This window comes from Nelusetta ayraudi, unplaced genomic scaffold (assembly GCF_046127955.1).
Source record: "Nelusetta ayraudi isolate G7.1 ecotype Tasmania unplaced genomic scaffold, CSIRO-AGI_Nayr_v1 ptg000019l, whole genome shotgun sequence".
Classification (NCBI taxonomy): Eukaryota; Metazoa; Chordata; class Actinopteri; order Tetraodontiformes; family Monacanthidae; genus Nelusetta; species Nelusetta ayraudi.
The window spans coordinates 4232686-4260000 of record NW_027466069.1 but is presented as its reverse complement, the minus strand read 5'-3'; the positions used below and the strand labels follow the sequence as shown (position 1 = coordinate 4260000).

Sequence of the window (27315 nt, the reverse complement as noted above, 5' to 3'; positions counted from 1 at the left end):
ATTAACTGCTAGTGTAAAAAATTTTCAATTAATTATAACTAATATAATTTAATCAATTTAATTAGTAATCAACAATTAATCGATAATTAATTGCATAGAGTGCGACTGTGGAAGTCATTGTCAAAAGAATGAGTGCTGCTATCAGCACTAGTTCCAAACATCCAAACCCTGCTGGCTGAAGATGAGAGAGCGTTTGTGAACCGGTCCTTTGAGGACGTATGACACTCATCTGATACATTCTCTCATGGAGTGAAGCAAATTTCCCGCAACTCCCTCGAGTCTTATTGAACTGTCACTTACTAACAGTGGAGGAGTGTTCAAGCGCTCAAAAACAGCTGTTGCTTCCCTCAGCGGTTATCAGATTGAAAAGGAACCAAAGCGCGATTCCTGTTCCTGTTGATTCCGGTTGTTGCTTTTAACGCAATTGAAATATTCTTGAAGGCAATCACACCCCAGAGAGGCTAAGCTGTGTCTTCCTGCTGTTTCCTCCACAGGTATCGGTCTCAAGTACGTGGCCCTGGGAGACGTGGTCATCCTCATCACCTTCGGCCCGCTGGCCGTGTTGTTTGCCCACGCGGCCCAGGTGGGCTACCTGTCAGTGCTGCCGCTGGTGTACGCCGTCCCGCTGGCCCTGAACACGGAGGCCATCCTCCACAGCAACAACACTAGAGACATGGACTCTGACAAGCAGGCGGGCATCGTCACCCTGGCCATCCTCATCGGCCCCACGCTGTCCTACGTCCTCTACAACCTCCTGCTCTTCGTCCCCTACGTGCTCTTCTGCATCCTGGCCACGCGCTACACCATCAGCATGGCGCTGCCGCTGCTCACGCTGCCCATGGCCTTCCCCCTGGAGAAGCAGTTCCGCAGCCGCTGCTACGCTAAGATCCCGCAAAAGACAGCCAAGCTCAACCTCCTGATGGGACTTTTCTATGTGTTTGGAATAATTCTAGCGCCGCCAGGTAGCCTGCCATTACTGTGAAAACTAGCTTTGATATTTTTTGTTTTGACGGTTTAATACACTCTAGTTTAAGATGTACCCTGTTTGTATTTGCACAAGCTGTCAGAGGGCTTTAATTTATTGTCTAATTTATATGTCGAGATTTAGTTTTGGTCCTACTCTTGAGATACTGAAGGCCGAATTGGACGCATTTGTCAGTATTAAGCCTACTGTAAAGTGTCAGATAAAGTAAAAAGGTGATATCATCATGTAGTGGGAGGTGAACCAAACATTTTTTTTTTTTTACATGGACTGACAATAAACGTTTATTTGCCATACTGATTATTTTTCACCATACAAAGCTTCAATAAATCATTACTTCCACATCAGTATAATATTTTATGTATGATACATAGAGTAAATTTACTCTAAATTGTGATTTAATTAATTTTTTTGAATGCCAAAAAAATATTCCATTGACACTTCAATAAAACCCACAACCGCTAAACTGCTAATGTCCTCGTTCCTATTAAGATCAAAACTGAGACTGACTTAGCTGTTATTCTGGAGATCTATATACTGATTTGAATATCCATTTGTACTGGATTACGCTGGAAAACGAGATCGAAAATAAAGATCTAAAATGTGGGCATAACCTGTACAAGCGGCACAAAACATGTTTAGTCACCAGGGGGCGCTATTGGACAGGATACCCAGGAATTGCCGAATGGAATTTCTAGTCAACGTCATTTTCACAGATTTACACACCGTGTGATTTACACATTTACACATGTTTTACACAACATTTGCTGAAAGAACTCCAACATTAACACAACAAAAATGCTTTCTGGAGAATATAGTGTATCCAGCTTCTGAAATGTATTGTAATAATTCTAAAATTAATTTTCTTTTCTTTTCTTTCTTTCTGTCTTTTTTTTTCTTTAAAGGGAAGTGATACAGTTTATTTGGATGCTATCTCTACGGCATGCCCCACTCACCGCCATCATTCCCGAAATGCAGGTTCAGAGCCAGTTTCTGCTAATGGACATGAACAAATCACGACAGCGTTTAAGTCTTTGCAAGCGTTTCATTGACAGGAAAGCTGTTATATTCGATGCTATCTTGGCTTTATTATTATTGTTGTTATTTATTGCCGCGCCACCACGCACACTTCCAGATATAGACATTATGCAATGCTTTTAATTTGACATGATGAGACACGAGGAACTGACACATCGGACGGGTGTCCTGACGGCCCTCTTCCTTCCGCACTGGCTCGCGGCCCCTGCGGCTGGTAAACTGAGAGCGAACGTATCGCGCTGCGAGCGCGGCCGAATCTCCGGACTTCGTCATCTTTACGACGGAGCGCACGTGAAGGCAGCATCTGTCGTGACGTAACGCACGGGCGTGTTGTCATGGCTGTGCGCTGCGAAAGCTTTCAAAATAGTAAATACTGATTTTTCACCCAACCGGCCGTGACAGCGTCTGCGGCGGACCTCCACAAGGGAATGTATTTGTCCGCAGACTAGACAGTTGTGGCACCGTGCCGGTAAGTCGTCGCGACGCGAAAGAATGTTTATTTTCTTTTTTTCCCCTTTCTTTTATTAAATCACAATAAAGAAGGATGGCCATATAGGAGTTAGCTAGCTAGCGTGGCTGTCCATCGAGCTGGAACAGCAGCCCAGCACCTTTCATTTTTATTTTGCTATTATTATCATTATTTGTCAAAAATGAACGTTGCCCCTCAGCACCGTTATCCGGGAGTCCTAGTTTTTTAGCTGGCTAACGAGGCAGGCCACCCAGGAGGGGCAGCATTTCCAAGGCTGGTATCCGGTTAATACGCCTGGCTGTCAACGACACCCCACCTCCGGATGGAAACATCGCCGTGTAATTAGTGACGACTATGAGAGGATCCTATTTGGCTTTCGATTTCACCTGGGTCAATGTGAAAATTATTCAGACCCATCGTGCATTATGAATATGTCTGTCAATACAATGGCACTGTGAATGTCGCTAAAACGCAATCGCCTAGAGTATTTGAACGGCATTTTGAGGGTTTTCCTGTCCCCCGTCTAGGTGACTATAGGTGAGTAGCTCGCTGGCTAACTTTGGCTAGCTGTACTCTGGAGGTGCGATTGATTTATTTCACCGCACCGACAGGTTCGGCATGACCTCAGCTGCCAGTCTGTGTATATGGTTGATATGGACGATATGATGGTGCTTGTCACCTGGGCTGATCCTAATGAGAGAGAGAGAGAGAGAGAGAGAGAGAGAGAGAGAGAGAGAGAGAGAGAGAGAGAGAGAGAGAGAGAGAGAGAATATAATCAGTAAAAAAAATATCATGACATGTGTCGGCCCCAGTTCAGTGTTCTGAATAAAGTAACGCGTTTGTGACAGGAAAAGTAACCGTGTACACCTGTCATCAGTCTGGCCATGTGGTGTCACCGAGGGAGGACCCGGGCTGCCACAGCTGCCACACGCTGCAGCCGCAACTGCTCATAGTTAGCATTACTTTCAGCCACACCTCTCTCTCTCTCTCTCTCTCTCTCTCTCTCTCTCTCTCTCTCTCTCTCTCTCTCAGCAAACTTCTTTTTTGTATTCAACTGCTTCGTTGTTTCTTTTAACCGGCATTTAGAACGCAGTTCTAAGGCTTATGATGCTTGTAAATAAGGGGCTTTCTTATATTTAGGAAACGAGTGCAAGCGGTTTGAGCGCAGTTAAGAGGAAATGGGGAAACTTATGAGTGGGAATAATCAAGGTGAGTCTTTTAAAATGTCAGTCTTTGATGGTCACTGTAACGATGATAATAACACTGCTTTTTTGTTTTTCAATTCTGTTCTCTTGCAATGTATAAACAGATAGTAATTGGAAAAAGGGAAACTTGTCTGTTGATAATGTGAGGGGCAGCCAGGAAAAAAAAAAGTAGTGGAGATTTGCGGGGACTGTTTGTGTCTGAAGGTATTTTTAGATCTTCCTATAAACTCTTCGTGCACATTTGTCGTTGAGCGTGCTCCCTTTCAGACGCAAAGGTAAATATTCTTTATGAAAACAAGCTGAACCACTCGAAGGTTAAGAGACTAGGTTATGGATCACAGCCTTTTATTTGAACAACTGCTAACTGTTTCATACTGCACAACTCTTTAACGTTACATCTTAAGTGGGGAAAGTCTGGGACTAAAATGCAAAAGAAAAACATATTCTTAGCTGACTGGCATGTTGTTATTATTATTATTATTATTATTATTATTATTATTATTATTATTATTATTATTATTTGATTATTATTTGTTTTTGCAGTAGCTTGTGTCAAACTTTGAGCGTTTTGGTCTCATCTTCAGTCTGGTTTGTGCCTGTACTTCATTCTATTTTAATGTCATTTATCATGCAGTGCGAAAGCCTTTCCAAGAGTCGTACATAATAATTTCTCATGCTACGTGTTCTAATGCTCATCTAGTTGACACGAGTTGCAGGAAAAAATAGGGAGCTTGCAATCTGTTTACTGTTTGCTGACCAGCACTGTGCCAGCTGGACCAAAGAGTCAGACTAACAGCCTCCTGGCCACCAGCCAGCCGTGTAATAGTTACAGAGATGACAGTCAAAGTCACATAGTTGCTTATTGCTAAAAATAAATAAATAAAATAAATAAAAAGGTTGGCGAGCACTTGATACGTCAGCGTCAGTGGTCACTGTGAGGATATTTGGGCTCTGAAGGACGATAGTCATGAACAGGATTCGGCACTGTTGAAGCAGCATGTTCAGGTTACTGGACTAAGTTCCCATAAATGTGCTTCTCTTTTGTGTAGATTTCCATAGGTGGTATGCCCTAATGGTAACAGTCTGCTGTGGGTTTTATATAGGTTTTAACACAGACACAGAGAGCTGGTAGCTTGAAGTGGTCTGAGGCAGGCCTGACACTGTCACTTTCTGGCATCTCAGACTAAAGAGCTCCAAACACATTGGTACCCCTTCTGAGAAGGTGGCCCCACACCACGGCTGGTCGACACTGGCCTGCTGTCCTAATCTTGCAAACCAGAGACATGCCGAGATAAAAATCTGACAGGCTACTAATGAACCACTTGAAATGAAGGTAGAAGTGAAATGAAGCTCTGTTGACAGAGTGCAACAGAGCTGCAGGGCGAAAGGAGCACATTCTTTTCATGTCTTCTCCTCATTTTACTCATTCGTTTTTTTTCGCTGTGCAACACATGACATGCCGCAATAGTCGGGGATCTTCTCTCAGTGACCTTCAGCACTTTGGAACAAATGTGGCTGATCAACCAAGAAAACGGTCAGCGCAGGTTTATATTTTAGTGACTTGCAGCCCAGTGGGCGTACCATTGGATGGTCTGTTTTGATGTTACACTCCAGTGGTCTGTTGTAAAGGAAAAAAAGTCTTCTATGCCTCCAAAAATCAAACCCGCTAGTGGCTGATTTACACAACATTATAGGGCCATCTCTTGTTAAGACACACCTCAGAGCGTAATATCATGTGTCCTAGCGTCGAGCTAATCTTGGTGTGTGATGACATCGATATTCGTGCTTGTGTCACGTTTAATTGGAGTCGCATGTGCGAACGCTTCCCCTTGTTTAATCTGGCCTGTTACTCAAACGGCATCAGCAGCGGCTCTGTTTACAAGATGGGTGAATGTCGTAATGAACTCCCATTATGAGCATGTGTCTGAGCCACTTCTCCCGACCCTCCCCCCCACCCCCCCACAACCCTCGTCCCCACTTCCCTCCCCAACCCCTCTGATTCATGGTTTCATGGCAAACAACCAGCTGAGTGTTCACGTCTGTGCCAGCATCTTCTGATAAGACGTGTTGGCCCGGCCGTTATGCTGTCAAGGCCGTATTGCTGACGTCTTCACTGGCTGGAGGGCTGGGGAGGGGCATTAAAAAATATCATTACACACAAACACGCACACACACACACACACTCCCCACCTCTCTCCCCATTGGCGTGCAGTAGCCTGGCAGTAGCTGCGTTTCCATTACCCCTAGAATTGCGCAAAACCTAAATATCGCAATAGAAAAACTCGGACTGGAAACACCTAAACTTCGAAAAACCTCGATATCCCCAAAAGGTTTTTACGCTCTCATGAGGTGGTTTTTCAGGCGTGTCGATATAGAGGTATATCGCAAAATCATCATGGAAACACTTTTATCGCATTTACGATTTAACGGACGTGACGTACGGGGTCACGTGACCAACTCACTTCACGTGAAAATGGCGCGTTCCGTTTGGACGGTGGAGGAGACGGAATATATTTTACGAGTAACCAAAGAGAAAAATACAACAATCATTGTGGACAGCAAACAAATGTAAACAAACCAAAGCAAACGTAATTCTCGTAAATTTTGCGGGATGAGATTTCACAAGAATTACGGCTTATGCGCTTCACACCATTCAGTGGAAACGCCTGCGAATCGCAGTTGCACTTCGTCGAGAATTTAGAAATATGGCTTTTATTTTGCGAAAAACTGTAAGGGGAATGCAGCTCGTCTCTCTTCCCTGGTGCTTTGCCACTTAAGATGAGGACCACGAGCAGGTACCCATTCATCAACCCCCCCCCCCCCCACCACCACCCCACTGTTCCCTCGAGTCCCCCACACCAACAACCCCCCCGTCGCCTAAAAAAATGAAAAATTAAAAAACAACAGCACTCAGACCCTCCCTGTGAATTGCTCCCCCTCCTCCGTCCCCTCCCCCTCTGTGCCGTGGCTGCCTCCTCATTGGTGGCAGACTGAGCCATGTCCCCCTGAGGGGCTGTGAGCAGGAGGGTCGTGCGTGCTTTTTCGCGGGGGAACGCTGCGCATGTGTTCCTCCGACGTATTGATCAGCGACGGAGCAGAGTGTGTCGGCCTCGCACGCTTCCTGCTGCCGCTGATCACGCTCATCATCCAAGCTCCCCACCCCCGCCCCCTCCCGGATGGAAGATAGCATCGGAAGGAGTCCTGTGCAGAGCCAATCGCGTTGGCCTTTCCCCGATTTTTTTTCTTCCCCCTCAAATAGGAAATGTCAACATGAATGCAACGCTCGTCGCATGGTTGTCCTCCTCCCGCTCCTCTCTCCTCACTTCTCCTTTGCCTTCTCCTCCTTCCATGGTGGTAATCCTTGCTGACACAAAGCACAAAGGACTAAATGCTGGCTGCATCCTCCTCCTCCAACAGCAGCAGCAGCGGCAGCAGCAGCGGCAGCAGCAGCGGCAGCAGCGGCGGCGGCAGTGGGGCTCTTTCTTCTGCATGCACCGGCTCTGAGCTGCCACGGGAGCAGTGCGTTTTGCTGGGACTGCAACTGTATATCACGTCTCTGGATTACTGGCCTGGCTCTCCTCCTCCTCCTCCTTCTCCTCCTCCTCCTCCTCCGCCGCCCTCTGTTTCCTCTCCTCCTCCTCCCTTGGCCATTCATTCAGCGAGCGCATCAGCACAGGACTCCAACCCCTGAGGAGGCTTTTTTTTTTTTGTCTCGCTGGGAATTGCTCGCACCACTGGTAGGGTACGATTTATTTTTTACTACAACCTTCTGAAGCATTGATGTAGCACCAGTAGCAGCAGCAGCTTCCTTTCCATCCTCCTTTATTGCCCCGTTGTTGGCAGGCTCTCTCTACGTTCAACCTGACTTTGCCGTACCAACAGGTTAACAGTGCAGCTGGCTGAACAGGATATGCTTTATTTATGAGGTGTCATTTCAGTCCAATGGGTCACTCCTGTGAGTCAGAGAGGATCGGTTTCTTTAAGGCAACGGGATCACAGTCGTCCCCGGTTGGCTTTTTAGTAGCATTACGGAACGTCCCGTTTTGAGACACAAAGCGACACAAAGCGTGCTGATTGTGCTGTTTACCTTCCAGGAACGTCGAGGAGACACGTGCTCAGCCAGTATGCGTCCGTGACCAGCTATACGTCGGCCGTGGCACATGTCATTGCAGTGTGTCGTAAATCTGATAGACATGCTAAACAGGCAGCAAGGTCGACATCTGGACATCGTGGCTTCTGCCGACGGGGCGAGCAACAAGCAGCAACAACAGAAAAAGATGATTTATCGTGATAGGGTTGTGGAGTCAAAGCTTTTGCAGAAAATAGTTTGTGCGTAAAGCCACGGGTGCATACTGTCAGTGCCGCTCGGATGTGTTTAACCCAAATAGAAGAAGCTGTTTGAAAATCAGACCCTTTACGTCTGAATCTGTCACATTAGAGGCTTGTCCGGACATGTATTGAAAGGGAATTTCCTCATAAAGTGTGACTGCAGGACTTGTGAAAGAGGATTACCATGTTGCCCAGAGGATCGCATTGATTTTCACGTCTTACGCACTCAACGAAGAATTTTCCCTTCCACATTGGCGGGAACTCGGAGAAGACTGAAGGGATGCTTTTGTTTTCTGCGAATTTGTCACAACTAGCGAGTGGCGAGCTTTGCACACATGCTGCGACATGTGACTCAGTGTTGACTTTTTGGAATGACGTGTGACCAGGAGGTGCAAGAGCCACCGGCCGTATCAGACTTCCACTTGCGTGGCGGACTGACTGACTTGCGACCTTACAATGGCCCATTCTCTCACACAGTAATCCCTTCACCTGAAGCTGAGTGCTTCCGGTGGCTCAGCCTACGTTTTCGTGAGGTATTTCTTTGACCTCTAGTCAGCTGGGGTGTATTTTTCTTCCTACTTAAGGCATCAGGCTCGTCCAGTTCTTAAAACGACATCAGGCAGACCGGGGGGGGGAAACAGGGAAGAACTGAACCACATGTTCCAAAAACAAAGAGCAAAGTTCAACGGCAAACCAAATACTCAGAAAAGCTCGGCGAAGAGCTCAGTCCCAGGTCAGGGGACGGAGCTGCATCACAACCAAGGGATTTCACATCGTTCTGCCACTTGTGTTCGGATTGTAGCGGAAACCTGGTACCCTAGAATCATACGGCTGCAAGCATGTTCAAAAGTGGGCTGAGGATCGTAGCGAGTAAGTATGATGATAAGCTGTTATCATTGGAGGATCTTCTGTGGATTGTGTCGTCACATGTAGGAGTACTACCCGGAGGAAGACGATGTGCTGGTAACACGGGTTCTTGCAAAAAAAACAACACCAGCATAAAAATCCAGCTCTAGGGAAATATGATGTGAATGAGCGTGCCAACATCAGACTGTTGTGTAGGTCTGTTGTTCACTCGATTAACCTTCTGTGGGGCACGGCTGTCAAGATGGAATCTACAGTTGTGTTTGTTTGGAGGGTGAAAACTAAAGTCTATCTTCAACTAAGTCCACAGAAAAACGGGCGCAGACGGAGCTCAAAGCCCGGCTTGGAAAGCGTCTCGTTTACAGTCTGCTTTTCCGAGATCTTCTCAACGAATGTGTCGTTCACTCAGGGCCATTATTGATTTTCCTGAAAAATCCTCCGGCCACCAGATGTTTCTGATGCAAACCAGTTCCAACAGGCTTCCACTCATGTCCAACGTGCATAGCTGATGTGGCTGGAACTTCATGTCGAGCCAGTAAGTGGAGGGCATTGTGGGAAAACGGCACAATATAATCCGGTCGGAGCACATGTCGGCTCATATCTGATGGAAATTGCTCCGCTTGATAATAACTCTCCTCAGCCTGCGACTGAACCACAAGCTGCTTAGTGATTGGTGTGCAGATTAGAAACACATCATAAATGTGCTGCATGACACCAAGCGTCACGCCTCAGTTCACCGGACCTTGTTGGAAACTTGCAGTCAGTCTCTGCAGAAGAAGAGCTGAGGCTGAGGCTGAGTTTCAGCTCCCGCAGTTCATTAATCACTTCCTCTTCTTCGTCCTGAATGTCATCTCGCAACACGTCTTCCTCTAAACTGTGTTTGTCTAAGCAGCAGTTCCAACCAGCGTGATGGGCTGTTACCACTGTTATGACGCAGACTTCAGGCTGTCAGAGGCCTTTGCACATAATTTCCATTTGACACGTGGATTTGTTGTTACTTTGCAAATCATTTGAAAACTGATCGACTTTGTATTCAAAGGTGGGTTACTAGTCTCCACTTTGTCAGTGTCTCTGACAAAGTCAGTGGGCTTTTTGAGAAACTGACACACCAACAGATAAATGTTTGATAAAAATGTATTCTTTGAAACAGATGTTTTTTTGAAACATGTTTTTTTTTTTTTCTACACAAGTGTGTGTGTGTGTGTGTGTGTGTGTGTGTGTGTGTGTGTGTGTGTGTGACATGGTTGTTGAAAGATGATCAGTTCTGTGATTTTTCACATTGAACGACAGGTTCCAAGCGCTCCCATTTTGCAATTCCGGGATTGTGCAACCCTCAGGGCCCTAAATATCCTCTCAGTTGGCACGGCCAGTACACTGAGAAACAGTATGACCAGTGACGACTCCGCTGTTAGTCCTGCTTTTATTGTTACATCTGTTGTAAAATAAATGTGAAACAATGTCATAGTTACTTTTTCTTGGAAGTCAAAGCCGCATGTGCCATTTAGAAAAGACTGTGGAAGTTTATTTTTTCTGTGTAACATTTTGGAGCAAGTTTGGCCTGTGTGTGTGGGAATATTTGATGTTGTGTTTATTCTTGTTGTGATCTGCTTGCTTGTGTGAAAGGAGTTTGATGTTGTCCTCGCGGTTGGGCCCCAGCACTGTTGCGTGGCGGAAGCCAGCCCATCTGTTACCTCCGGCACAGAGCTGTAATGCCTTTGTCGCTCACGGTCTATCTATAAACTGGTTTCTCCCGGTGTTACTATGCTAATGGAATGTAGAAGTGAAGTGATTTTTCTTCTAGATAGTCAAGAACATTACTAATTTTGTTCTAATTGAACAGATTTTTTTTGGGACATTTGTTTAATCGGCAATTTGTAACATCTTCTGTACTCATTTTTAACTTGTATATTTTCTGCTTAGCAGTATCTTGCCTTCCCTGTAAATGACAGAATGTCTCAGTCGTTGAACTGGATTTAGGTCTTTCTGTCACGTGCACAGTTTCTGACCTTCTGCGGTTTGCTGAGTCATGTTTCAGGGGGCTACATTTAAATCCTGCATCAATAATGTTACGTATGACTAAAGCAAGCATATGTAGTCACACGTTCCTACCCCAGATGGGTGCTCTGTATCCGTAGCCAGGGTGCCAGTCACAAGTACGAAATTTAGAACTACCAACTTAAGGAAGACTTCCATTTTGGCCGAAGAAGACATCTCCAGAACCTTATCAAGGTGGTCCCGAGGTTTCACTGACAAAACTGTCAGATAGTTTTGTACAGCTTTGTCGTTCCACCAGAGAAGTTGCCACTTCCCAAACTGAGCTGCCGTCGCTTGAGGGACTTCATGGACTTTATATCCACTTGAACTCCACAAAGCTAACATACCTGAAAACATATTGTGTTGTCTGGTATGGTGGCATGGCCTCGGGATCTGGCAACTACTTGTTGCGAACGTAGCGCAAACAAGAAAACGAGATGCAGAAACGCACGAGTAAACACAGAAGTGCAAGTAGAGAAACCCAGCTTGGACTGAAAACCGGTTCCTTCTTCTAAAACCTCCTAAAACCTTGTCAGCCGTCAGTCTGAAATCTCCCTCGGAGAGTCTTTTCTTTGGTTGCAGCAACCTGAATGTTCTTTTCGTGGCAGCTGCCAAGTTGCGGTTTTCAAAGCCCCGCTGACTGGCAGGCTCGGATTCCAGCGCGAGGTAATAGCTTTGTTGGTATGTAATAATCCCTCTTATTTTCTGGCAGTAGCCATCTGTCATCATTCCACAAAAGAAAAAAAACAAAAAAACAAGCTTTTGGGAAGTTAATAAAACGGAGATACATTTTTACTGAATATTCTGGACAGAAACGTGGCTTGAAGTGTGTTGTGATTCTCGAGTGTGTTTTCCAGACAAGACGAAGCCCACAGCGGAGAACAAGGTGGCGGATTGGAGCTGGCTGTGTAGGTGGAATCAGCCCTTGAATCCCCTCATTGTCTTCTTGCCCGTACTGACTGCTGCTGCTCTATTTAATTGCGATGAGATAAACTCTCTCTCTTGACTACATGTTTTTTTTATTCTCCTGCGGAACAACACGATGCGGGGGCGGCAGAGTGGGAAGCGACTTGATATATGTTTTGGCTAATAAGACTTTTGAACGTAGGTGGTAGTTTAATTTCTCCCTCCGTGTCTGCAGCACGAGATCGTGAGATCCGCTGTCTGATGAGCGTCTATTTTTATACCACCTCCCAAAAAAAAAAGAGAGAAAAAAAATCCTCCTGCCAGTGTTCAGCATTTCAGGTCAAGGAACGATTCATCCTGACTGCGTCGTCGGTGCGGAGACTCAGCCGGTCCTATGTTGCCTGTTTCTCCTCTGAAGTTTTACATTTATTATCTGGACGTTGGCGTCCAAGCAAACCAGTCAAAGTCACTTCGAACCTTGGGTTTCAGCATTTTCTAATCATCATTTTTTTTTCTTTCTTGTCAACAATTCGAGTCGAGAAATAAATAGTCCCGAAATGTCAAATAGATAAAATCAGATTTAAAAAAAAAAAGAAGCTTTCCGCTCCTCTTCTCCCCCGTCTCCCTTCCACCCCATATGTTTTCATGCTCAACCAGATGCCCCTTAATGCGACAATGACATTGTAATCTCGATAAGCGTGCCAGGGTAATCTCACTTGTCTGCTCTATCATTTGAGGCTCTGAAACCCTTTTCTCCCCCTGATTTAAGCCCCACGAGCGAACCGCGAGGGTGTCAACAAACAAAACGAGTCGGCTTGAAAATGACCCGAGAAAAGGAGGCAATTTAAGGCTTTGTCTGCGCAGGAGTTTGAGTCGATGCCGAGCAGCGCGCCTCTCCGCGACGTGTCCCCGCATGCACACGTGTCTCGATATCAGATGTCCGCAGTAAAAAAGGCTTGAGCTCCACTTTAGATTAATGGTGATTGTCAACAGAGGGAAAAAGTGGATTAGTGGCACCATCTGCTGAAGAATGTGGTCAGATTTATTGACTCCTTTGACAAACACGGCTTGCAATTTCTGTTCTGCACCGCTGTGAGACTCGGGATGGTCAGTATAGTGTCGGTGTTGTACTGTGTGTGTGTGTGTGTGTGTGTGTGTGTGTGTGTGTGTGTGTGTGTGTGTGTGTGTGTGTGTGTGTGTGTGTGTGTGTGTGTGTTGCCTGCTGGTTTTACCCCTATTTAGCAGCATTCTAGCGAGGGCTAATGGGCCTCTTCAGCAGACTTTATCTTGCTGGAGGCCTGGATTTTGACCCCTTCCAACCGTGACGATGATCAGTTCGGGCAGCAGCAGGAGGCTGTAAACAGAGGGCTAAATATGGTTAATATGGCTTGAGGTTTCTCCACTTGAATTTAGGACTGGAAATGTGTCTGATGACAGAGATCTGAGCTTTTAAACCACAGTACAGTCATCGGATTTTGTTTACATTGTTGGTAATAATCACATTTGTCCTTATAATAAGACGACTTAGGGTAAAACAGCTTGTACAATCATAACTCAAACTTTGTCACACATGTCTTCTGCAAGTAATTCACAAGTTTCTTAGAGATGGAATTCCACTGTCTGTGAGATTGAGTTTGGGAATAATAAGCATTGGTATAATATTTGTTAATGATATCATCTATCACCTATATTTAATAGATTTTTTTGGCCACTTCCTTATTGGTCTCAGTCAGAGCCTTTCATGTAAAGCAAAAAGTAGGGTGGTAGATGGCTGATGTACCTGTGATTGGTGGTGGTGGTGGTGGAGGGTGTGGGGCAAATATCTTTTTTAAAGGGATTTAAACTATTCATGTCATTTTCAAAATGTTCTTAATTCAATTTTCTGGTTGAGCTTCAGGACAGGCGCACAGCCAAAACACTGCCCTGCTTAATTTGTCTGCGTGCGCACATGTGCATGTGTGAGAGTGTGTTTGTGCATGTGTGTGTGTGTTTGTGTGTGTGTGACTGAGGTCAGGGCTCGATTTAGCGCAGCAGGCCGTGGCAGGACGAGTCCAGCTGCTCTCTCCCAAAGACACGGCGCGCGGCACAGCGAGAGGCCCCCCAGTAAATGATCCACCAAGCATCGCAGCAAGAAAAAAATAGAAACACATAAAAAGAAAACGCCACATAAAGCAACAACACCACCTCTCTCAATTAATGAGACATATGGCGCGTTGAGTTTACAAGGCCCTCAGCAGCCACTGACCGACATGTGGTCTGACAGCACACAGGTGTGACATCTCCCTTTTTAAGAGCTGCGGGACGAGAGCGAACCTTTCCTGCAAGTAATCAGCTGTTGCTGACCAGCTCAGTATGTTTTCTCCTGGCTTCCACCAAGCTGTTGCTATTGATTGATATTAGTGCAATGAGATTGGAACTTTCAGTTTGGCTCTAGATATTGCATTTGTATGCTTTGAATATTATGTTTAGCCTACTACAGGGTTGCCGGGTAAATTGGATTACAATTTTTTTTTTGTTTTACCCCGTGTCATGAAATGATTGTGACAATAATTCCAAGCAAAAACAACTAAACGACGGGCAAACAAGCAGCTCTTTCTGAAGACTTCCGCCCTAAATAGAGTAGAAGAAGCCTTTATTAATCCCACATTTGGGAAATTTGCATAATTACAGCAACAATACAGTGCAAAAGAAGGACTATTATATTGATTAAAAATAATAAAATAAAATATTTATAGACTAAGAAGTAGGGATGTTAACAATTAATCAATTATCGATTAATTGTCGATTAAGAATTTAATCGATTCAATTAAATTAAATTAATCGCAATTAATTGAAATTTTTTTACACAGGTAGTTAATATCAATTTAACAGTGCAGTGGCAGGAAAGAGTAATTCACCTGTCGATACTGTAATGTCATAATATACCTAGAACAAGCTACTTTTAAACAACTTAAAAAAAAATAATGTTGAAATGTGACCCATTAGAAGTCAACTTAAAGCCTGAGGATAAATGTTCAGGGTGTTTTTACTGTTCTCTAATGTAAAAATGTGACACATTGGACCCTCAACATTACTTAAGGGTTAAATAATGTGTTCCTTACACATTTTTCAATGTGAAATTTAGGTTCTCAGGGAAAATCGCCACTGATCAATTAATCGTTAATCGATCGAAAAGGTCAATCAATGATCAATGAATGAATCCATAATTTGCATCCCTACTAAGAAGGTATACACAAGATGCTTACATTATATTGACAGATGGATTATTTTACAGGTTATGTGCATAAAGTACATAAAGGTGTAAAGGTCACCGTATGGTGTGGACAAAGGTTTTCTATTTACCTTAAATGCATAAAAAAATAATTTGTTTTAACTCATTAATAATCCACAAGGAAAAACATCACAAAAACATTTGAAGGTCATGAAAATTCATTCAGATTTAGCAAATTGATGATACATTCACCTTTATTAAAAGGTGTCGGTATCATATCAGCATTGGCGATTCTGGCCCTGTATGTATTTGGTGTTGGATCGACACCAAATCTTGCAGTATTGCGCACCACTAGTGATCACTTGCTCTCACTCTCTCTCTCCTCCCCAGTCACACCCGACCTGTTCCCGGAAACATCATTGGTGCCATCGCTGACGGCGATTTCCTGCACTCGCGCCAGCTCCGGCCCCAACAAGCTCCGGCGGCGCAGCGGCAGCGGAGGCGACAGCGCTGCCAGGCCCCGGCCGTGTCGCTCGGCCACCGGGCCAGGCCCCAGCCGAGGAGGCAGCATGGAGGTGGGCATGCGAGTGGTGCGCGGCCTGGACTGGAAGTGGGGGAACCAGGACGACGGCGAGGGCCACGTGGGCACCGTGGTGGAGATCGGGCGGCAGGGCAGCACCACCACGCCGGACAAGACGGTGGTGGTGCAGTGGGACAGCGGCACGCGCACCAACTACCGCACCGGCTACCAGGGCTGCTACGACCTGCTGCTCTATGACAACGCCCAGATCGGTAGGAGCGCCGGGCTGCAGTCCGTTTCAATCGGGGAAACTTTATCGATTCAAACACTCAGCTCTTGAGGAGTCCAAAACTAGCTGAATCTGAATCTGAGCAGTTTGTACTGGGAGTAGGAGTTTGATGACCTTTGAAAAAAAATGAGTTTCGTAATATTTTTTATGCAACAAAAAAATGTGCTGGTTTACCAATGTCTGGGTGAAAGAAATAAGCTACTTGTTTCACCGAACATCATTTTATTTGTCAACTAACAAAGCAGTAGCCACCAACCTTTTTCAACCTGAGACCGGAGGCATATGAAGGGCAACGAGTTTGCTTCACTCTCCTCAGATAACAGATTTCCTCAGTCACATATTATTGATCTATGTGAAGACACTGATCACGTTAAAGAGTTCTCAATAAATATCAACAATGACTTAACAAGGATGGATAAAATCAAATTGTAAACGCAGCCCAACGGGTTGTGTTGCGGGCGACTTACGTGGTCCTGGGGGGAAGATAGGGGCTACCTGGTGGGGCTACCAAGTTGGTGCCCCTTGTTATAGAATCTTTGGAACACAATGTCTTGTCATAAAGTCTTCATGTCAACGTTTACTTTTTTTTTTGTTGATTATCGTAATTACATAGTAATAACATAATAATATAACATCAAACAAAAAATGTTTTTTTCCAGGTCTTACTCAGGTTAATTCAGGTCGCTTTATCGAACTTATTCTCCTACGAGCCCAGCGCTGGTAGATGCGTCTCTCGGTGCATCGCCACCTCTATTTTAGACACAACTCACTCATTAGCATCTTGCTCCATTTTAAAGCGACGTTTTTTTTTTCCCAGCCTCACGGGCTCGGCAATCCAACCAATAGCGCGGGTGTGGCGTTGAGGAGCCAAGGGACTCTGGCTTATTCTATTTATCTATTTTTGGTTAGGCTGCTTTTAATTTGGCCTTTTGCAGTAAGACTGACGAAGCTCGCGGTTGAACTCTTCTCCTCCTGTCCTTGCAGGCGTGCGCCACTCCAACATCATCTGCGACAGCTGCAAGAAGCACGGCATCATGGGCATGCGTTGGAAGTGCAAGGTGTGCTTCGACTACGACCTGTGCACGCAGTGCTACATGAACAACAAGCACGACCTGGGTCACGCCTTCGAGCGCTACGAGACGGCGCACTCGCAGCCGTGAGTACCGACCGCCGTTGATCACCATCTAAATTACAGTAATGGCGTTATCCGTCATGTCTCCCTGCGTGTGTGTGAGTGCGTGTGTGAGCGCAACTGACCCATCGCTGCCCATTAAAGGTAAGATCTCATTAGGGCCGATTTCCTCCCAATTAACTGGACCTTCAAGGCCCTTGGAGATAAACAGGATGTCGCCTGTTTTTTTTCCCCTTTATGGATCACTTCAAATTCAGGGGCTAACTGTTCCCTGCGACAGGGGTGGCCCGCACAAGTGTGACAGTATCTCAGGGTGTATTGATACGGCACTAACAAAGTCCATGCCACCTCATTAACTGTACAAATTAGAAAAAGACGGTAAAGTCCTGTGAACTTTAAAGGCGTATTTTACAAGCCATGATTCTTGGATTGTGGCCTGCCCGCTGTGGATGAAAATATAAGGTGACGCTGTACATGGCAAAATCAGTGTGAAAAAAATTGATCTCTTTTATTTAGATTAGATTAGATAGATGCTTTATTGATCTCCTAGAGAAATTTGGTGTAATGAAAGGCATGCAAAGAGCTAAACAATAGTAAAAAGAGAGATTTTAGTGCAGTATAAAATAATATATATATATATAAAAAAACAACAACCATAAAATAAAATAAAAATAATTTGTAGTTATGTGGCATTGAAACAAAAACCAACAGACTGACTTTGCTGTGTTCTCCAGTCTTTGCATAGGTAGTTACCCAACTACGCAAACAAAGGAGACTCTTGAAAAGGAATTGAAAGCGTCAAAATCGGGGTCATGGGCATTTCACAGTTTGGCTCCTGGCCTCTTTCTTCTCCATTTTCACCTCCTGGAAGCAGAACGCTCTACAAACACGTCCTGTTCTCTGCGGTTACACGATGACTCGGCGGCTGAGTCGCAATGCCAACTCGGAGCAAAACAAAAATCTTAGAACTCTCCCCTCCGCGTTCAGTCTGATTGTAGGTAAATGGTAAATAATGCTTTGATATTACGCCAGGATTTACGGCCGCGTGCGTTTTGCTCCACGGTGGTTATTTTTGTGCGTTGACTCAGCCCGGGCCGACCATACTTGGCCTGGCCGGGGTGAAATGTTTAGCGCGCGCCGACTCCAAGTGTCCCGCGTCCTCCAGATCTGGCCCAGTCAGTCCCCCTTTCCTCCCTGCAGAATCGGCTCTTCTGCATCACTTCACAAGCGCCGCTCCAAACGGCTGCGGGCGCTGTCTGAATGTCAGCTCGGCGGCCGGTTCCCCTTTTTTTAACAAGGTGATACGTACGACCCAGATTCCATCTACAGTTTATCCTGGTCCACTTCCGACGTGGTTCCATTGAAGTCCACCCCCACCGCCCCATCCTCCGCTGTCTGAAGGAATAAACGTAAACAGGGATGAAAACCAAGACTTCCTTTCCTCAGGTTAGGTTCAGATGTGATGGGGGCTGAGCTGCAGCAGTGAAACCCACCTTCGCGTTGCGACCTGAGCCTGACTCCAGTCGTCTTCCTGCTCCTTCTGCTCTCACTTTCTTTCCTTCAAAGGCTTGACTGAATTCCCTAGTGTTCTTTGGTTTACTGCAGAACAACACCCAACACAACAAATCTAGACTCTAGCACTAGAGCATATTTAAAACTAAACTAGAGCATATTTTCTAACTGTGCAAAGTCAAAGCAAAGGACACACATTGGCGATCACCAACCACCAACAGTTTTTACTCTCCCCTCTGAAACCAACTTATCCGAATCACCTTCCAGACGCGTCCAACAGTTCATCAGTTTCAGCATCATTTGCAGGCTGTAACCAGAGTGCTGAATATGCTGCTTTCTGGGGAGTTTTTTTTTTTTCCCCAATTAAACAATATTGTGAAAGCACATTATCTCGAGGCCTGTGACTCTGTGTGCCATGACAAAAGCAGAAGTGCTGCGCTTGTGTTGTCATTCGTGCTGTTAGCTTAGCCGGTAATGTTGTTTGGCTAAGCATTGTTCTTCATTAAGAAGCCCATGTGACCCTCCAGACTGACGAGGGCTTCTCATTCGTAGACTGTGATCAGCCTCTCACTCTTAGTGATAACTCTGGCATGTCAATAAGACCAGCTGCAAAAAGGAGTCCCTTTATTCGTTATTTACAATTATTTAAAATATAAACATTTTTGAGTTGTAAAATGACACCAATTTCACTGCTACTTTGAAGTATTCATTAATTCCAGCCCTGTGTAATTTTTTTTCTTTTTTCTAAATGGTTTCCACATAAAAGATAATAGAAGCTAAAAATCGGATCTGTTCTCTTTGATCATGAATGACTGACTGAGTAGTAAAATGATTTGCGGCCTTAAACATCTGCTGCTATTGTGTGTGTGTGTGTTTGTGCGTGCGTGCGCTTGTGTGTGCGCTCGCGCATGCGTGTTAGCTGGCCTTGTCATATGAGAATATGATGAGGTCAAAAGCGGAAAACTAAAAATACATTGCATCGAAGAAAATTCCCTTTCGCTCAGACTTCCTCTTTTTTTTGCCCCCCCATAAAAAGGAGCTGACTTGAATTATGCAATACAGTGAATCCTGTGGTTTAGTCAAATCATTTGTGGCTTTTTAGAGAATGCTTTTCAGATGTAGTAAATAACCCTAAAGTAAGGTGAGATTGAAACATTTTTTATTGTCTTTGTGGACACACTGGGGTTTAAAATCAAGGTCTCTACTGGTAAGGTGCAGTCCAGTGGCATCAATCTTAGTATTTAAAGTCCCAGATTATACAAAATCTGCTTTACTAATGTTAAATAACAATAATTTGCATGTAGTCTGACTAGTCAACCCCCCACAAAATCACAAATGGCCGTCCTTTATTTTAATTTGTGCGTTCTAATTTTCAAATGCCAAACAGAACCAAATCTGGAAATCACAAGATACTGATAAAATGATCTAATTTTGGACTCATTTTCACATCTTTATTTTTGATCTTGGACTTCAGTCGAACAGCCTCACAGCATGAATTATTCAATAAAACCTCCACAGATTTCCTGAAAACGGCATATTTATTCAAACGGCCTGCGTTTTCGCTTCCTGCTGAAACTGATGCTTTGTTGGACCCTCCACATGTTTGCAGTTCGCAGGGTGCCAACACCTGGCTGAGCTTGGTGGCCACCAACCTTTGCAGAGGCAGAGACCTTTAACCAGTCTGTTTGTTTTTCTATTTAATAGTTTGTGACTGCTTGACAAACTTACGTAACCCTATCAGATGGTTCACTGATAGATTTTACAACTTGGCTGATCATCTCCGGATCATGAAATCCCTTATCTGCACATCCCTCTCCGCATTCATCCTTTCATTTAGATGCTGGAAAGATAAAGTCTGCGGAAATGATGCGTTGGTCCTGCGGGGGCGTCACATGACCAGCACCTCCTGTCTTGGGGCAGACGGAAACACACGATGCCTCTGTCCCTCCCGCACCAGGCTGACCCGTGTCTCTCTGACCACATTTTTTTATGGCGGCTGAGTCATGAGACGAGCTCGAAACTTGTCTGCAAAAGGCCAATTTAGCCCCGTCTCACTGTAAAGGGGGGTTAGAGTTAGATTTGAGGCGACTTGCTGTTGTTTGGAGGCCGGGGCAGCGCTCATGTGGACCGAACGTGTGACGGCTGAACAACAGCTTCCAGGTGGGCCCCGGCTGTTTTGCACTTTATGGACCCGCCTGCGGGCTGAGATTTAAATGGCGCTCCCCAGGTGGGGTGGGGGGCAATCGGAAAGATGACGAGAGACGCAATCACAAGCGTGGTGTGAGACCTGAGCCGGAATGTTCCAGGCGCCGCCCTCCCTCAGCAATTACATCAGACTTAACTGGATTAGCAGGCTCGCAATCTCAGATGTGCGGATTAGCATGTTTACATTTTGCGCTTCCTTGAAGACGCTCACGCCACGGCACGCATTAAGATACTGAGCCAGTCAGCGTGTTTGTGTGTGTGTGTGTGTGTGTGCGTACACGTGTGACATATTTTGAGTGTTTTATACGTTCTGGCAACACTGCTGATGCCATGTTTTCCACTTAAGGATGCCCAGGATCTAAGATCAAGTCTAATTCCATTGAAATCTGATTGTTATTGACCTATTCTCTACTTTCCCACCACTGCTGAACAGTCCAGCTTTGCGTCTTCGGCGGTTCGTTCAACGGCGCCTCTCGCGAGCCAACCGCGTCCCAAAGCAGCATATGCACGCACCATATGCTTGTGCGAAGTTGCGCGCAGCTGCTTAATCGGCTCTCGGACCGCACAAAGAACACACACCTGTCAGGTCAACTCAACGCCTAATCCCCCCCTTTGCACATCAGGCTGGTCCGCCCCAGCTGACCTCCTCAGTTCTCCACCCGCCGGTCACATACGCCTCGAGTGAACACTGACGCCCGCACGCGCGCTTGGGTTTTCTTGTTATGTCTCACCGGTAGCTGGTTCTTCACCAACCTTGCTCCCCTTTCCCAAGTTGTGTTTCTTTGCACATTTTTTAAAGGTTCGGTAACATCCAAAATCAACCCTCCGACCATGAGGAAAGTTGACCCATTATTTGTATTTGTATTCCTTGTCCTGGAAAAACATCCACAAGAATTAATTCATACGCATTGCCATTAACACTTTAAACACAACAGCTTGATAGTGTCTATTTATTGACTATTTATTATTTTAGAGTCTTAAAATTACACTGTTTAAATCTTATGCTTGTGCTTTTTCAGAGAGATGATTATGTGGGCCACGTCAAAGACGATTTTCTGTTATGACAAGTTTTGTCTGATTCTGATTCAGATTTTAATTTGTGTTTGGCTGTAAACGCGGGGCTAAATAACGTTGTGTTCCTGAGCTGGATAGTGTTTTTTTTTTCAACCCCGGTGTGTTTGGGAACGTCTCGGTTCTCTGGCAGATATGTCGTTTTTAATTACTTCACAGCTGTTTGTAGTTTAGAAAATTCTCAATGTACTCATATATACTTCTATATACTTAAGCATACATACAGAAATCTATACACATTTTATGATTATGTAATAATAATAATAATAACAATGTTCTTATTATCCATATTATAAGAGAATATTATGGTTGTTTCACATGAATATAAACTGAACATTTCTCTAACTCATAACAATACGGACTTATTTCACAAGTGCTTCGACTAAGAGCCGCTTCCTGTGTTGCATTAACTGCCTCGAGGAAAAAAAGACCTGTGAGCCGCAGCGCTAATGTAACTTTGTCTTTCACCTTTATTCTAAAAGAAGTTGTTGTACATTTATCCGCTTCCTCCCGACCTCCGCTCCGCTCTCGATGCGCACTCGGCTAACCCTCGGCTGACTGCTGACCCAGGAGGGCCATGTTTTCCCGTGCTCAGCCGTGAAGGAGCCCGCTGACATTTGGCCTTGAGTGGGATTTAGACATGTTGATCCGTCCAAACAGTTGTCGTCTACGCAGACAAGCGACACGCCAGCAGCAGCAGCAGCAGTAGCAGTAGCAGTAGCAGCAGTAGCAGCAGTAGCAGCAGTAGCAGCAGCAGCAGCAGCAGCAGCAGCAGCAGCAGCAGCAGCAAGGTCGCGCCGCTGTTGAGTTTCAGGCCTCATTTCAGTTTATGTTGCTGCGGTTGGATCGTTTATAATCCTCCAAAACACTCTAAAACGATTACGTTATTTTTTGTTGGTGAATCAAAGCAATTCCTCAAAGCACTGTTTTCTATTTACAGCGCTTCCTTTCCTCATCCCTCTTATATATTTAGAGCCAGACACTTCTAAATACAGGCGCCGACACACCGGACGTTGCCCTGGAGTAGCCTGCTCTCTGACTCCTCCTCTCTGAAGGGATTAAGGCTTCAGGGCTCAAGTCCTCACACCGGTCACTGAGCCCACCTGCTCAGGCTCAGATTTACCTGCCACTTGGCTCCAGGAGCAAAACATCCCGCTGTTTTGCGTCCGGCGCCCCAGGATACCTGAAAAATCTCCGTAGTGACGTGCGTGGAGGCAGGGGGGGGGGCGGATCGAAGTTATCTGAGGCGAATTCGCTCAGTCTGATACCCGGGCGCAGGTCATGCGGGTGCAACCGACGGGCGGAATCTCTCGCACGTCTGCTGTTCCCTCTGATCAGGATCTGGATTCTGTCTGAATTTGAGTGTTTTCCTGGAAAGGCTTTAGATGGAAGCTTGAGGAAGTATGGGAATAGGCAGCTCCTTTGCTCCAAGATCTGATCAAATCTTTACTATCAGGTAAGATGATCGCCCGCACGGGACTGTTGTGATGTGTGTGTAGTTGCCCAGTGTTGTCTCGTGGACTGTTGACGCGGTTCACAGCAGATATGTGTAGATTTTTCCCCAGTTTGGTTGTACAGTTTGTGGTGTCAAACTTTTTTTGCCACATGGAATTTCAGTGTAGAAGATGTCAACTCAGGTGATTTTATTGAAGCAACTAAATGTCCTGCTGACCTGTTTACCACCCTCATATCCCTTTGTAAAGTCCCTCAGTACTCATAATCCAAAATCAACTCTACCATTTTACAATATGTGTCTTTTTAGTTATTTTGCTTTTTGTCTTTGTCCATGTGCAAGATACTACAGTACATTCAACAACATCCACCAACCACACAGCAGAATACAATACAGTAAAGTACAGTACAGTATAGCTCTAGTTCTAGACAGAATGGTGTATATATGCTGAGGCACAGTTTATATTGTAAACCCTCTTTATTTGAATGTTAAAGTAACACCAGCTGGCCTTTGACTCTCCAGCAATGGGAAACATACAGCAGTGGTGGTGTGAGTTTTAGAGCGATAAACATTTGGTTTTGTGGAGATCTAAAAGGGATTTTTGGATTATTGTGAAATATAAACATCTGGAGACCTGGTTTCACTTCAGACAAAATCTGGCTTCAAATACTTGGCGGCTGGGTGGGGTTTTGAAAATCCAAAATAATGGCAGAAAATAAGAAGAACCAGTAAAAAAAAAATTATTTGATAATTAACTACACAGTAACTACACAGTTCACATGAATTTGAACACAAAAGGACTTCATAGTTTTCTAGCAATGATGTGGTCTCGTAAATTCTCCAAAACATTATGTTCCAAATTGTTTTCTAAAGAGATCTTTACAGATACTTCTTGAACAATCAATTGTGGGAAAAAATAAAGACTGCCGCTGTGGTTTTAGACCAAAGAATTTCCCAGAATGACTCAGAAAGAAGATGTTCTAGGTTTTTTGGGCCTTGATGGCTTCCTTGCTGTGTCGTAAGGCAGGGATTGCACCTTCCACGGAAGATAAGGGTGGAACTTGACGTTGGGTTGGCAGTGCGGCTGCCTGGAGAGCGTGCCGAGCCGACTAAACAGCTGCGTGCTCCTGTCTTCATCACAGAGTGAGCCTGGCACCCAGGCAGAACCTCCCGCGGATCATCCTCAAAGGCATCTTCCAGGGCGTCAAAGTGGTCCGAGGTCCTGACTGGGACTGGGGCAACCAAGACGGTGAGTTTGTGCCCGTGTGTGGTGTGTGTGCGTGTGTGTTTATGAGGTGGTGAGGGGCCCCTCTGCGTTTTGCTCCGTCTCGATATCTGTTCCCCTTCAAAGTGGTTCACCGTCCTCATTAAGCGGCCAAACGTCCCTCCGGTTTGTGTGTCTGCGCGCTCTTTATGTTCGCGGTGATTCATCCCAGTCTGCTCGGCAGATGTGGCCGCCTGCCCGCCTGCGTAGGGGTCCTCGTTTGGTAACATTACGTCCTTTTATTTTGCTCTCTTTCCATCCCCGTGTGGTGGTGCTTGCAGAGCGAGCCAGAAGCCGTAAAAACCAACAACAACAACAACAATAACAAAGTCTCCCCGGGCAGGTGAAGGAAGCTGGATGTTTGCGTGTCGCGTTGCGTTGTGTTTCGCCACAATTGCCAGGCCGTCTGACAGGACGAACAAGAGTCGAGGCGGAGGCGCTGAGTGACACACGGGGCAACACGGGTCGGCGGCTTGAAGGGACTTAGATAGCAGTTGAAAGCAATCGCTCGCGTCAGCGGGCCGAATAAAAGCAGCGGGCTGCCGTCCTAATACAGAGAAACAGGAAATGGTTACATGTCTGTGGGTTTCCTGTTTTGGTCGATGTGTGTGTGTGTGTGTGTGTGTGTGTGTGTGTGTGTGTGTGTCTGTGTGTTGGGGGGAGTGAATGAGTCAAAATGTCCTTTTGGTGTCTTTGAAACCAGCAGGCCCGAGGGGCCGCGTTAAGTCGCCCATCGTGCCTAAGTGGTGTCAGTGTGCGGCGGACGCTCTGAGCATGCTCACAAACCTCCGGCCCGCTCGCTCGCTCGCTCCCTCTCTCTCTTCCGGGTCACTGCTCGAGTTTGTGCGGGTTTAGCGGCGAGGCAGCTTGATGACATGAATGGCGCGGCAAGGGCTTCGGACCATCACACGACGACACAGGGTGGCAGCTGTAAATGGTTACTGTGGTGATTTGTGTTTTTGAGTTTTTTTTTGTTTTTTTTCATTTGCATCTGGAAACCGTGTGCGTCTGTGTGACAATGTGTGATCCCACAGGAAAAATGTCTCTCTCTCTCTCTCTCTCACCATGTTTTTGTCTGAAATACTTGCATGCTGACGTTCACTTCTTATTTCCCTCATCCAGCTCACGAAAACCCCAGTGTTCTTTTCTTTCCCCTCTAACCTCATCCATCTCTTCCTCTTCACCAAACAGAGTTTGACTCGACCGCGTTCCGCTCCTGACACTGATGCGTTGTTGTATTTGTGCATATGTCTTGTTTGTTTGTTTGTTGGTTTGCGTTGTGTGTGCTGCCTGGCCGTGCAGGCGGGGAGGGGAAGGTGGGGAAGGTGGTGGACATTCGCGGGTGGGACACCGAGTCCGGCCGCAGCGTGGCCAGCGTCACCTGGTCCAACGGCACCACCAACGTCTACCGCATGGGACACAAGGGCAAGGTGGACCTCAAGTACGTGTCGGACGGCCAGGGGGGCTTCTACTACAAAGACCACCTACCCAAACTGGGTAAGAGCGGCGAGAAGCGGGCTGGTTGGCGTTTGAAGCTGCTGCTGCTGCTGTTGTTGTTGTTGTTGTTGTTGTTGTTGTTGTTGATGATGAACTTCCATGCGTCCCCTTGTCTCCTCCGTCCAGGAGAGCACGCAGAGCTGCAGCGCCAGGAGAGCGCCGACGGCCACTCCTTCCAGCAGGGGGACAAAGTCAAGTGTCTGCTGGAGGTGGACATCCTGAGACAGATGCAGGAGGGACACGGAGGCTGGAACCCCAAAATGGCCGAGGTAGAAGCGAGAAATTCACCGTCGTTTTATTTTGCAGGAAGTCCCTCCTTTACTTCCTTTGCTTGTTTGACGTTTTAGAAAGTGCGTCTGGTGGCAGTTGTGGAAATTAACCCTCTGTGATGTCACAAAGGGCTGCCAGGACTTAGTGACTAAGCCCTGTCTTATTTTTGTCCCCATCCAAACATGTGAAAGGTCCAAAGAAAGTATAAGCAGATAGCTAAAATCCAGAGTAGGCTGTAAACAGAGGGCTATTTTTCTGTAATGACATCTATAGATTTATATATGAATATATATTTATACATTTTATTTAAAAAAAATAAGCACGCATAGCTGCTCCCCTGGTTTCCCAGGGCCTGAAAGTGTGGAGAATATAGGACGTTGGGATCAAAGATCTGCCTGGTTCGCAGCTTTAAGCTCCGCGTTGTGGGCAAGTAGGGCAGTGTGCCTCCCCAACATGGCCTACAGAATGTTTACGTAAGCTCAGGCTCAGATGGACGTCAGTGTGCAACAGAGTGAGAGGAAACAGGGCATCCGACTATCAGAGCCACAGCTGCTAAAGGCAACGTGGGGTCACGGCCGTGCAGAAGGAGAGCCCGGCTCAAACCGCCTCTCTGTGTTTGCAGTACATTTGCCGGATCGGGACGGTTCACAGAATCACTGACCGAGGAGACGTCCGGGTCCAGTACAGCAACAACATCCGCTGGACTTTCCACCCCGGCGCCCTCACCAAGGTGAGCGTCCGCCAGAGGAACGGCGATGGTTTTTCAGCTCCTTTTTCAAAAACAAAACCCAACAAAAAACTGTGTCTCTCTCAGGTCAACACTTTTGGAGTCGGGGAACTCGTCCGAGTCTTGGAGGACATGGACAGCGTGAAGCGACTGCAGACTGGCCATGGAGAGTGGACAGACAGCATGGCTCCCGTATGCTCAAAATCCTCATGAATATACACCCAAGTTAGAGCTGGAACTCTCGACTAAAATTGATTTTTAAAAATTATTTGATTACAGTTTTGCTGAATCAAAACTTTGTTATCCTAATTTCGCTGCAGCTAAACATTGTTTCCGC

General features: G+C 45.8%; 2 protein-coding genes across 4 annotated transcripts in view; both read left to right on the top strand.

The window, feature by feature from the left end:
- The window catches only part of ubiad1 (UbiA prenyltransferase domain containing 1), a 3609-nt gene extending 2285 nt beyond the window's left edge, over positions 1-1324 (top strand). The window contains exon 3 of the mRNA XM_076026507.1: positions 495-1324. Coding sequence (XP_075882622.1) covers positions 495-982 — 488 coding nt within the window. The 3' untranslated portion in view covers positions 983-1324. The remainder of the gene's footprint in view (positions 1-494) is intronic.
- Positions 1325-2223: 899 nt separating this feature from the next.
- mib2 (MIB E3 ubiquitin protein ligase 2) overlaps positions 2224-27315 on the top strand; it is a 42645-nt gene continuing 17553 nt past the window's right edge. The window contains exons 1-8 of one of the 3 annotated variants that reach the window (XM_076026506.1): positions 2224-2489; positions 15429-15830; positions 16832-17003; positions 24363-24469; positions 25787-25981; positions 26108-26250; positions 26874-26981; positions 27066-27170. In XM_076026506.1, the coding sequence (XP_075882621.1) occupies positions 15608-15830; positions 16832-17003; positions 24363-24469; positions 25787-25981; positions 26108-26250; positions 26874-26981; positions 27066-27170 (1053 nt within the window). In that variant the 5' untranslated portion in view covers positions 2224-2489; positions 15429-15607. Of the gene's footprint in view, positions 2490-3538; positions 3699-8721; positions 8894-15428; positions 15831-16831; positions 17004-24362; positions 24470-25786; positions 25982-26107; positions 26251-26873; positions 26982-27065; positions 27171-27315 lie in introns of those variants that run through there. The other 2 variants (XM_076026505.1, XM_076026504.1) reach the window with 2 other exon arrangements.